The sequence below is a fragment of the Teleopsis dalmanni genome, chromosome 2 (genome assembly GCF_002237135.1).
Source record: "Teleopsis dalmanni isolate 2A chromosome 2, ASM223713v2, whole genome shotgun sequence".
NCBI lineage: Eukaryota > Metazoa > Arthropoda > Insecta > Diptera > Diopsidae > Teleopsis > Teleopsis dalmanni.
In genome coordinates, this window is record NC_051847.1 from 145640472 (window position 1) to 145654400 (window position 13929).

At 27.8% G+C, this 13929-nt stretch overlaps 1 protein-coding gene across 1 annotated transcript in view; it reads right to left on the reverse strand.

Moving 5' to 3' along the window:
* Positions 1 to 1557: 1557 nt before the first annotated feature.
* Positions 1558 to 13929, reverse strand: part of LOC119680870 (solute carrier family 22 member 3) — a 108885-nt gene continuing 96513 nt past the window's right edge. The window contains exons 2-6 of the mRNA XM_038093876.1: positions 5535 to 6622; positions 4385 to 4539; positions 4143 to 4311; positions 3622 to 4082; positions 1558 to 3540 (exon numbers count right to left, since the gene is read on the reverse strand). Coding sequence (XP_037949804.1) covers positions 3026 to 3540; positions 3622 to 4082; positions 4143 to 4311; positions 4385 to 4539; positions 5535 to 6622 — 2388 coding nt within the window. The 3' untranslated portion in view covers positions 1558 to 3025. The remainder of the gene's footprint in view (positions 3541 to 3621; positions 4083 to 4142; positions 4312 to 4384; positions 4540 to 5534; positions 6623 to 13929) is intronic.

Below are 13929 nucleotides of genomic sequence, written 5' to 3' on the forward strand. Positions count from 1 at the left end.
AAACTAAGAGCAGAAAACTAAGGTTGTTTTCTTTAGTTCCAAAAAAAAACAATAAAATAATCTTCAAGAGGCGAAAATATATAAATTGGTCAATAAGATATGAAGTGAATGATATAATACAACACTTATTAATTGATATATATTAAAATAAAATGAAACATTTAAAATACTTTTTTAAATTTTTATTTAGAAAAATATTGCTCTTTACAATTATTTTCATTTTTAACATTGAATTGAAACAAATTTTTAAACTACTTTGCATAAATTTAATTTAATTTATTCTATTATTTATTTATTGTATGTATTCGAGGTTTTTGCTTGATTATAAGTATTCTTTTAGATTTAATAATAAATTAAATATTTAAAAGTAGTTACAGATATATAATTTTTAATTTTTAAGGTACATTTATTCATAGAGAAAATTTATTAAATTTTCTTTTCTTAGCTTAGCATTTATTTCAAAATAATTTTGTTTTAATATATAATGTCTTTTAAGTTTTTTTTTAATTCTTTGAAGAACAATTTATAAATATAATTATAACAACAATATAGAAGAATATTTAATAAAATTTATCTTCGACTAATCTTCAAAATTATGAAAAATAATTTATAATTAAATTATTTTTTATGATAAGAATTTATACTGTTTTTAATTTTATTTGATTTCATATTTTTTTAAATAAACAAAAATGAAACTATTTTTCGATTGACTATCAAATACAATAGTTTATATGATTATATGAACGCTGTAAATAATACACATTAACGTATTTTTTTAAAACAAAAAATTATAATAACTAATGATGTATAGCGTTTTTTTAAAACATATATGTGTATAAATATATTATTTAAAATTTAAATAGTTTTAAAATAAAATTCAATAATACAATTATGTTTATGCTTTTATTTTATAATTTAATTAATTATTTTTAAAATAATTAATTAACTATTTTGGAATTAATTTAATTATTTAATTTTTATGAAAAATGGTTAATAAATTGAAATTATTTATAATATATTATAACAGAAACAGTTAGTACTTATAAAACCATAATTCAGTTATTAGCTTTTTAAGGTACTTAATTAATTGATTTTTAAAATAATATATTTTTATGTAATTTTTAAAATATAAATATATGCAATTTATATGTAAAAATGTCTTATTGTATTATTTCATTGGAAACTTCATTACATTTGTATATATTATTACTAATAGATTTTAAAAGTACTTTATTACATATATTAAAATTTCATATGCAAATATCTTTTATATATTCATATTACATAGTTGAAGTTTCATTATATTTAAAATTCTAATTTTTATTTATTAAATATATTCGAATATAAATTTTTTAATTACTTATATATGGTAGTCGCAAATTTTAATTATCAAATCTGTTGTCTACATTAAAATTTTAATGTGTTACATATTTATTTATAATATTATTAGTAATATACTAAATTATATGCTTAAACATTTTGAGCATTTTCTACTTTATAATAATATTATTGAAATTTTTTTAATTCATACAAGAATTTTATTTAATAGTTGCGTTTATAAAAATTGATCGGCATTTTAATAATTTTAAGCGCTACATTTTTGTTGATTTTAAAAGTTGTCGTAATAGTGGTTATAGTTTCGTGGTTTAATAGTTGTAAAAATGAACTTTTTTTAAGCAGTATTCGGCATTTATTTGTTAAAATAAAATTCCCTATATGTTTTAAACCTGAATTAGTTATTCGCATTTTGATTATTTTCATATATATTAAAAATTTTATATAGCGTGTAGTTAATAGAGACACTATTTTGTGAATTTTCAATGAAAATGGGCTTTCGTTAAGTGCTTATTATAATATAGGCAATTGCTAGTATATTGAGAAAATGGTTCAGTGAGATTTTGTGGACTACAAAAACAATTGATATTAACATGTTCGAATTTCTGAAAGTATGTCTTTAAAGAGGATATATAAAATATTTGAACCAGATAACACATACAAGAAAAATGTTCTTAAGTTTTGGTGGATTACTTAGTAATAAAATAATACATTATCAACCAATTCAGTTATAGACAATCAAACATATGTATTATATGTATAGTATATAAATCTGTATATATGGGTTCTTTAAAATAATCCATGTTGAACATGTATAGAATCTAGAACACAGTTTGATATAACATATGTGTTTATAGCAGAAGAGGGTTAAGCATATTCATCAGTCTATTGATCATTAAAGTTCTATAACGAATGAATGTTTGTACAAAGTCTATATTGTGATTTCCGAATCAAATGCGATGGTCAATAGGTCGTGGGTTTCGTTTCGTTTATTGTATATTAAGTTTTAAATTCTAATTTATCTTTTAGTCAAATAAGTTAATATATATATATTTTTTATTCTATTTTTTTATATTCTTATTGCACATTTTGTAATTATTATGTATGATCTGCAGAACTGCTTAATAATACAGAAATCTTCGTATGTTAGTACAAAAACGAAATGGTATTGTGTATAGAGAAATTTTACTACAACTGTTTGTTATACAGAAAAATGGGGTTTCTCTTCCTAAGGTAGTAATTTATTATATTTTGCATATTAATGGAGTTGAAAAAAACCAATCCGTACTATTAGTTTTAATAATATAAATTAAATAATTTTTTTTTCGGAGGGTAATAGGGTGGATTAGAACATTTTTTAAAATACTAGAGAGATATATTTGGTGAACATGGGTAGAGACCCTTATTTTTCTAAATAAATATTAAATTTTTCTCTTCTGATATGTTCTTTAAATATTCTTAATGGAGATTTGAGTAATACAATATGATGGAAAAACAATATCAATTGTTTTCGTATGGTATATACTATATACATTTATGTATATTTATCTAAAATTGAAAGGCCTATTACCACTATTATGTTATATACTCGTATATTATTAAAAAAATTTGTTATTATTGTACAGTTTAAAAAAAAATAAGCAAAAAAACTGTAACAACTGAAACCAACCAAAAATTTGTTGGCTTTAGTTTATACATGTGGGTTATCATCATGACTTTTGGTTGTCCAAACGCCAGGCAATAACTGAGGAGGTAGATTCGAGTTTGGTGTAGTCAATTTCGTAATACTTGTAAAAATTGTATGCGGTGTAGCACCTTTGGTGAAGCCTTTATTATCGATACCGCAATCACCAATATTTGTCATTTGTGTTGCTTGAGCCATATTATTTGCAGAATGTGTTGATTTTTCTTTGGGTAGAGTGCGGGGACTAGAAATGAAAGCGGTTGAAATACCACCAATTATAGCAAGCGAAGCGAATGCCGTTTGCGGCACAAGTTGCCCGAAAATCACAGTTGCACCGATAAATGGTGCGCCTAACAGCCAAAAACGTGCCCAACAAATTGTTGAAAAAGCACAAATCTTTTTCTTATCATTACTAACCAGTTCAACGGTGCATGTTGTCAATATGGAGAGTGTTGTGGATATTGCTGTTTTTGATACCATCGCGGAGAGCATAAGTAGAGCTACACGAGCATCGATGGGTACTACAATAAGAAAAAATATTTAATAAGTCACCTTTTTTATACAAAAATTTAAAATTGAATAATGTCATCTTCAGTACTCACTGTTTTCTGGTACGATCCAACCCATATACGCTATGCAACCAGCTACAACATTAAACAGTCCTGTCCATAACCATTTACGCGTTGTTTTTACTATTAAAAATAATCCAATAAAAGTACCGATTATCTCACAAAGACCAGCTACAGCTGTATTCACTTCCAAATGTTCACGACTAAATGAACGTATGTTTAATAACATGCCATAGTAGACCACAATATAAATAGCCCAAGCTAAGTGCACGCAAATCATGTGACGTATAGCACGTTCACCTTTCCACAGTGTCCACCAACCGGCAGGTGGTGGTGCGTCCATTGCAGTTTGTGCTTGTAGTTGCAGCTGCTGATCTATATTGTACGGAAGACTGTATTGTGTGCCATTTATTTCCACACATTGCAGCAATATTTTTTTTGCTTCAAGTACGCGACCACGTGCTATCATCCATCGTGGTGAATCTGGTATCCATCTGTTTTAAATACATCATATTAAAAATAAACATTTAGAGAATTTTATAAAAGCTACTTACTGCCATAAATAGATAAGTATCACAGTTGGCCAAGAAATAGCCATATAAAGATGCGACCAACTTGAAAAGAAGCTGGATACACCCGGTAACAGCATAACGCCAATTGACCAAAATTGTTCGAATAATGTCGAAACATACGTTTTATATTTTCCACCCGTTATATCCGCCACTGTAAATTAAGTTGAATATTATATATCTTTTCGCGAGTTTAGTTTTTATAGACTTAGGTTTTATAGACTTACTTATCATGCCACCTGCGGTGTACATTTGCGCGCAGCAAACCGCTGATAGACACCGGAAGAATACGTGTAGTTCGTAGGAAGCCACATGACCGGTTAAGTTGCCACATATTATTTGTGTTATCATACCAAAGAGCATGACATTACGAGGACTAAAACTATATAAATAATAACAAAATAATTATTAATAGACAGAATTTTGAATTGGTTTAAAGATTAATATGAAGAATTCGCACACATATAAATTATCTAAATGATCTTGCAATAATATTCTATAGTTTATCTTAAGAATATCTACTTTATATATAATAGTGGAATATCTAATAATATATTATATATTATAGCTAAAATATCTTTATGGTTAATATTTATCTTGTAGTTAGGTTTTCATATATTGTTATCTCTGGTATAATATCGATTTTCATAATTATTTATAACCTTGTATTTTCAGTATATAATTCACGCTTGAATCTACGATTTTCTTACTGAAATCAGAAATATCTAACACTTTGGTTTGGTAAGGTTAGGTTTATGTCATTGTATATATAGGAGAATTAAGGGTTTAAAATCACCTAGAACATTTGAGGAAGCTTAAAATGAAAGAAGGTTACTAAATTGTTGTGTCACCGCCGTGTATGAGGTGGGCAAAGACAAAGTAGATGAGTGGCAATCTAAAACTTACAAAGTAATAAAAAGTAGCTCTTTTTCCATTAAAGTACTCTTTTTTTATTTTTTTGTTGATCAATAAGGAATCTAGAGTCTGTTACCTTATGTCATTATGTACGTCTTAGGGCAGAAACAGCCCTAATACTTAATAAAGTATTAGGTTTCCTTTGCAGATCTTTCTAATTAACGAAACTGCTAAAAACTTTTGATTTCGTTATTAATATTTAACTATCTTATGTTAGTCAAGATGTATTTAATGTACTTAAGGTTTAGATATATGTATAAACTAGATAGCTTTTATTTCCTATCGTTAGACAGAGAGAAGATTGAATTATTTTCACTATTTCTCCCCAATTTTTAATGACATTCTAAAATGTACTCAAACTTCAAATTAAGAGACTAACAGTCTAAGATATACGGTGAAGTGTCAAGATATTATATATTATATAAATCAGGCAATATATTGATCTACCATTTTTTTACTTACTATTTTAGTAGATGATTTGCAAGTATACCGCCTGTCAGCACACCGAACAAATGGAAGAATTGTGTTACCGACACTAAAATATCACGTGAGCACACCAAATCGTATTGTGTTATAACAGAATGAAATTCAGCTTTATGCTCGAACTGAGTGCAGGGTATAACATTTGCATTGCGTGCTGTTGGCTCCTCCCAGACTTTTGGTTCTAATTCTCGTTGTTCATAGTGATAGTAATGATGTGCATGCTCTTGAGCATCTCGATAAACGTTACAGAAATCTATGACAAACTCCTTGTCATCAAGTTCTTCTTTCTGTGGATGTGACACTTTAATCCAAAGAGTTTCATTCTGCGCACCCACAGCTGGCGGTGGCTTACAGAAGAATTCACCATGTCGTGGTGATGGTGCAGTAAAAATAATGCAAGCCATGAACCAACTCGAAGGAATCTTACATAGAAATATGAGTAACACGGTACGTAGTTGCCATCTGCCCCATTCGCCAGTTACACGACCAACTGCGTCCACTTTTGTTTGCATTTTATTTGTTTGTCGCGGTGCTTTACCTTCTAAACTTGAAAATGAGTCCTTCGGGTATAGACTGTATGAGTGCGTGTGTGTATTTGTAGCGCTAGCGCTACTGTAATTTTGTGGATTTGGTGAATTTGTATCTTTAGTATTATAGTTGTTGCAGATGTTTTTGCACTGGTCAAGTTTATTTATGGGCGTTTGGTTGGTGTCAGTAATCGTTATCTGTGGTTTTGCATTACTGTGATTTAGTGCGACTCCCACATCAACGTTAAATCTATTTTGTAGAGTTCCCGAATTACGTCTATGATCGTAATCAACTTTATTTGGTGTGCTGTGTTGTGGCGTGTGAGAGTTGAAATTACTCGAGCCGCGTCTTTCAGTATTTGCTGCAGATCCTCTATGTAGGGGAGAATTGCACGTTGTATCTACAGCGGTATAATTTGTTAGATTTTTATTTGATATGTTTTTCGGTGCTGGAGTGTGATTATTATTATTGTTGCTGTTGTTGTTGTTGTTTTCTTCAGAGAAACTATGCGATTTGTTGCGCAGTAGTGGTGATTCAACCTATAAATGCAAACAAAAAAATGTTTATTATTCGATTGCTTATTTCTTAATTAATATTATAAAAAAAAGAGTTTTCTAAAAGTAGTAAACTACAACAACAAAAATTATTTTTTATATTATTTTAATTAATTGAGTTTTTGGTTTATCATACAGCTGTTTCGAGTATTGCCTAATACCTATGATCAGTGGTCTAGGAAATAATTCTTGTATTTAATTATTCATTAATAGTTTTTTGAGACTGCAAGTATCCAGGAATCGAACTCGTGACCTACGAAATTTGAAGCTCATAGTCAACGCTCCTTAACCTAGTAACCCAAAGCCGTTCTTGAATTTTATATTATAAAAAAAATTAAATAATAAACACAAAATTTCAAGAATTTTATTGATTATTAATTATTAATAAAATAGTTAATTACTTTATAATTATTGAAATAAATATTTTGAATATTAATATTTTTGAATATATTATATATTCCACACTAATTTAAAGTATATATAAATATATATTAGCATATATATAAAAATATATAAAAAATTAAAGCAGATGGTATCACCACGTTAAAATTTTTTTTTATTTGATAAATGTTTATAGATATAGATTTTTTCAAAATCCATTTATGCTTAAAATATTTTTTGTTTGATGTAGTATGAATAGAATTGACTTCAAGATTTGTCCTTAACTTCTAATGGTGAACTAATAACGATTTACTAACACCCTTTGTATTAGTTGTCAGTCCTCCTTTTAACGCTTCCATTTTCACTTCTTAAATGTATTTACTTTGAACCTTTTTGCTATTTCATTGTTCATTGTTTAGTTAAAATGAACATGAAATTTAATACCTTCCCTTTGTCTACTTTGGACTTCTACAACTATTTTTTCTCTCATAATAGACTATGCTTAGGTCGGTCAGCATTATTTTGATTCTTTATTGTCAATATTTTTTGTTTGGACTTGTAAATAAACTATTTTTATCAACAAAGTAAATACGAAATATTATTTGGTCAGGAACGACTATCGTTTTCCTCTTCTTTACATACTTAATAAAATTAGTTTGATCAAATGAAACTTTCAAGATACGTTTAAGTTATTCTTTATTAACTATGATGACATCATTTTAATTTTTATTTTTTTAGATCTGGAAAAACCTGAATAAAAACTTTTATTGTTGATTTCTGTTTTTTTTTTATAGAGAAAACTAAGCATTTCTGTCTTAAAGATTCTCGATTTATAGATTCAATATTTTGTTTTGATATAAATATAATAAATAATATCAAAACGAAATACATGATCATATAGTTCAATATAGTGGTAGCAGACATGACAAAAATAACTATAAATACTTAGAGTGGCTTCTAACGAGAAAAACGCAACGATTAAAATTCAAGACTGAGTACAAGCTGGACATAGGTCCTACAACAGTGAGAAACAACTTATGTCATCTTAAAAAAATAACGAAAAAAACTAAGATGCTGTTATATAAAACAATAATACACCAGTAGTAACTTATGGGCGTGAAGTTTGGAAATTATTAGGTAGGAAAGGGAACAAGCTATCAGTATGGGAAAATAATAATACGAAAAATATTTGGCCCAGTGTAAGAAAATTAAAAATATCGAATTTGATACCATCTTACGAAAGATCTTTTGAAAGATTTTTTGTATTCTTGAAATGATCTCTTCCAAGACTGAAAGGATCTTTCTAAAGACCAGATGGGAGATCTGCTGTTGATCAGATTATTTGATAATCACCTAAGATTTTATTTGTGTTTGTTGTGTTTTTCTTTTACTCAAGATATAAATATATCTCATTAATTAATGACTTATAATAGCTATAATCACAGACACATATGGACTTGATTTATATATTTTGTAATGTAAAATGGCAAGATTAATTAAATATATATAATTTATATATGTAATATATATAATATATATGAATAAGAAAATAGTCCTTGTGCAAAATAAGAAGGAAAAATATTTTTGGGTGTTCATATTATGTTAATATTATGGTACTATATTTTACTATATATCTGAAACATTAAAACATTTTAAAATATTAACTTCTGTTAATTTATAATTTGTTTTTATAAATAATTTTGTCGTGAATAGATTAGAATACGAGTAAGTGTTTTATTAAGTGGTATACAGTATACAAATAATTAGATAATATAATATTTTTAGTTTATAAAAACGTTTTTATTTTATAGTGTCATTCGCATTGAATAAAAGTATTCGCTATTTTTGCGTGAGCATTTATGTGTAAATTTAATTTGTTTATAAAATAATTTATATAAAAGTGTTTGCCTTTAAAATTTTCAAATATTCAACGGTAAAAAAACACAACAGCCATTATTTTCTCCACAATAATTTCCGACTTTAATAAAAATTTATATAAAAATATGCCGAAAATGCAGAAAAAAATTAAATTCACTGTCCTTTATGGGTGATAAAGTTTTATATACCTCTGACTCCTTTGTTTTAGTAGCAATTCTAAGCTGGTATTGTATAAATAGAGCTATAAAATACTCTTGCTTGTTTGTTTTTTTGATTCCACATCACATTATGTGCCCATTGACCATTTTCCAACATCAAGGAACACAGGAAGCAAAAAGCCCAATTGAGGAAGAATGTGAAACTAAACTTATAAAAATTAAGTGGATGCAGTTCATGTAATTTCTACTTGCTCTTACTGGTTTATACACGGAAATTATGACATATAAGCATTTGAGATAGGAGAGCGGAGCAATATTAATTTGATGGTAATTTTGATGCTTCAATTGATATAAATTTTTTTTTGCATAGTAATGTACTGAATTTTTGGAATAAATTTTTGCAATACATTATAATAAATTTGTTTTTGTTTTTATATTTAATTTATTATATATCCCATACAGTTTATCTATATTGTCAATCAATATAAATGTAAGAAAAATATATTATACACATAAGCTTTTAGGTGACATATTATTCTTAAAAAACCTGCATACAAATCAGCAACTTGAAGTGTTCAATCAATCACTCAATCTTTGTAAAAGGATGTGATACTTGCCTCGTGTGAGATTAACTGTTGCGTTGAACCCAAGCATAAAAAATTACACCTACGTATAACTCAGAGATTCATCAAAAAGTTGAAATCAGCAAAAGTTATAAAAAACATTTTTATAATGCACTCTTCGTCTTTTCTTTGCCACATAAATGTATTTTAATGGAATTTATAACTGCTAGAGCTTCCCTTAAAATAAAACATATTTCATATCCTTTTGTCCTAGTAAAAAAGTTAATGGAAAATCGAGCAATAAAAAGCAACTGTCAATAAAGAGTTGACCATGACCTCTTCTACGTCATCGATTATGATATCAAAAAAGTATCATATGCTCGCCCACATACTTACAACTTACTTACAATGCAATATATTACGACATTGCTTTTATGTGTATACTTGTAAATAGATTTCCCTGGGGACAATCGTGCCGGCTGATGAAACTTTACTAAGAAAAAAATTAGTCCACAGGTAGACAAATTACGTATGGAAAGCATTAAGGCACACTTTTTGTTGGTTCATTTGCTTTGTTGACTGTGTAAATAAGAGAGCATATGTTCGGAGCAATTCTGGGTTAAGTATTTACACAAATGGAAGTATTCTGTACTTATTTCTTACTAAGCAATCATCATTAGTGTCATGAATTTTTTCGTGATTTACTAAAATCAATATAGTCAGCACAAATTGGAGTATTGGTTTTAGAATTAAAATTTTTTTTGGATATATCAAATCAAATCTGAAATTTAGAAATACAATTTGTATGCATAAAATTAATTAATCAAGATCGTCTGGTAATTATAATATAACAGAGAAAACCTCTCCTTAACAGCAGAATGTACTTCCCCTATATGTCGAAATACATTTAATAAGGTTAGGTATGTTAGTTAATAGAAATTTAACTGAGAAAGACTATTATTTTAAATTAAGACAATAGTAAAAAAGAATTGGTATTATAATGTGTGTTGGCCAGAGTAAAACAAATATATAAGATCTTTGGTGAAAAGAGAGTATTCTTGATGATTTATTCAATCTCTGAAATGTTATGGTTGTATATAGTGAATTCTCCGTAGCTCTGCGAGAGCATGGTGTCGCTGAACGTAAGTTGAAATAAATGCAATATCATCTGCGATAGAACCATATATTAAAGGCATCATAAAGTACACACATATATTGTTGATAGAGTTGTATTAAGTTGATATAGATATATTGATCTACTTTTCACGGTTTTTCTTTTTCGGTGCATTTGGTTCATAAGTTTTAAACCCAGACGGTTGAACATTTGGTACGTTTGGTATATAGGAAATATTTATTATTTGATAGAATGATCTAAATTAAATATTTTTAATAAATTCTAAATGTGTAGACAATTTGGTTTGTAACGATACTAGATTTGAGTCCCTAAAGGTCCTTAATGGTTATGCATATTACTTGAGATATATGTATCATTAGCTAATTTTGCAACATAATTTATTCAATATCAGGGACAAGATTTTTAGTGCTACTGAAGGGATATTCCAAGACTTTCCTGATGGTCAGTTCTGTGTATTTGTTGCAATCGTCACTGTTGATGATGATACCAGTGACTTTGCAGGTACTTAAGTATTTATCTAAGTATTTGTATACTGTACACCACTCTGTACTTTGATCAATTAGTGCTAATTTTAACATTTTTGTGAACCCTTTGATTCTTTTCAGCCTTGTCATATACGCCTTTATGGTCAGAAACCGATCTTACTCACAACTCACTGCTATGAGTCAATCTGTCTATTGTCTTCTTGCATTGCTTTATATTTTTGAAAAATACCCAGATGTGAATATATTGCTTTCATGCCCACTTTAATTTTAAAAACTTTAATTTATTATATACTAAAAAGTTATTTTACTTCGTGCAATTCATAACTGCGTTTAATGACAATGAAATATTAATATACTATGTGCTGTATTATAATTAGATATGATTGACATATAAATATTATAAATGTAACCATCCACGTGATTTACTGTAGAAGCTTAATTTTATTAAGAAGTGATTAAATTCAATTACTAAGCCAAATATAACTATTTATAAATTCAACAATCGCTTATAGTCGATACAACTTAAAGCTGGTTTTGATTTTAATAGTTATTACAGTTAATAAGTATTTTCACATATTAATTAAAAATTACTCACTGTATTAATAATTTCATTTAATATATAATTTAACAAGTACATAAAAAAATTATAATTTTTATAGCCCATTCGATAGTGTGATGTGGTAGATAAATTTCTATAAATTTAAGATATCCTAATTGCACTTTTTTAGTAATAATAATATTTAGAACTTTGAAATTAATTTATTGTATAGTAAATAAAATACATGATATTAATTTATTAGATCTGAATACCATAAAATAATACAATTATTATTATGTATTTTGATAAAACAAAAAGTTCTTCTTCACTGAGTTTTCGGTTACAAGAATGGTATAACCCACTGCTGTCCATACGTTCATAGTTGTTTATACATAAAAAAAAATACGGATATAATTTTAAATTTAGTTTTATTAATTTATCAATTTAAATTCATATATTTGGTACATATGCAATGAAAATAAAATAATGTGATTTTACCAGTACACCAAAAGAAAATTTGCTTAATTTTGGTAGATTAAAAACATGTCTCAGGCGCACAAACATTAACCGAGGGCCGCGCTTTGAACAGTCTTGGTATAACCAATTGTAAGCAGTTGAGCTGACCACATATGATAGATAAATTTTAAACGTCTAATAACCTAGAGATTTATACAATTTTGTATACAGATTTCACAATACGCAGCTGCAACTGAGTTAAATAAAAAATATATAGATATCAGTCTCATCCTTAGATGGCAGACAAATACTGTAGGTTATGAAACTCTGCGTGAAGAACAGAAAACTGATCTATAGGCAGATAATTAGTCCAGCATTACTTTATGGGTGTGTCGCGTATAGCAAAGCTGCCGATTCTACTGTACAAAAGCTACAAGTCGCTTAAAGTCAGGCTCTCGGAAGGCTCTTCAAAGTGCCTTGGTACATCCGCACAAACGACATGCTAAAAAACCTAAGAATAGACCTGATCAAAAAATACATAAAGGACAGAGCCTTGAAGTTATATGCGAAAATTGACAGGCTATCCTACTTACCACTATCTAATCTTAGAGTAATCACTATCCGCACGGGAAGGTACGCAGATCTTAGATCAATCACTGAATAATCATGAAGCTTATAGGCAATTCATAAATTAGTCAATGAGATGGGTGGGACCCTGTAGTACCCCCAGCTATCAAAGAGTAAAAGTACTCAGTTGCGCTGACTCGAAAAAAGAGACAAAATATTCCTTTTTGTAACTCTTCCTAAAGTTATGAGAAGAAAATAGAAATAAGCACTGTCACTGTTCAGGTAAAGCACTATATAGGTTAAATATGCTATGGACATATTTATTAGAACATCTCAGCTAAATGAAGAACCTTATCAATTATAGTAGTTAATTTATTTCGATATAGATTTAGAGTCTTGTAGTGTTAAACGACAATACAATGAATGCAGCATTTATATGCACATAACTTCAATCAGAGTAATTTATATCCTCATTTTTTTAGTTTTTATTTATTTTAAATTTAATATTTTAAAACGTTTGTAATCGTTTTCCACTTAATACATCAATTTGCTAATAAAAGCAACAGTTTATTTACACTTTGACATTTGTGAAAATTTGCTGTACTCATGAAAATGTCAAACGTTCCATAACAAATTTAATCTAGCCACTTCTTTCCCTTATCGCGAGTACATTACCAAAATTATCGTTCAAATATCAATCAATTAATTTAGTTTTTTCATCGCATGTTATTTTTTCCTGTTAATTTTCGTCTACTCCTATTAGTCACAAAAGACATTCGTAGACAGCAAATCGAAGTGTTAAAAAGACATGTTCAGCAACACTTCAATAAAATTTCTAAAAAGTTGATTGCTTAAGGACATCGAAGCACCCGCAGGAGAATTGAAAAAATCATAAACAAAAGGGAATAAAAAACTTTTAGTACTGGTACTTAAACTGGCAAAAAAGAGCTTTAATTGTGCTATTAAGTTAAGAACGTAAAGGCGAAGGATAACAAGAGGTGCAAGTAAAACACTTTCAAGACTTTTAAAAGAACGTTAAAAGTTTAAAGTTAGTAGTATAGCCTTTTTATTTTTCAACAGTTAAAAAATTATATAGAATTTTTTACTTCTTTATTTATGAAAATATTTGCA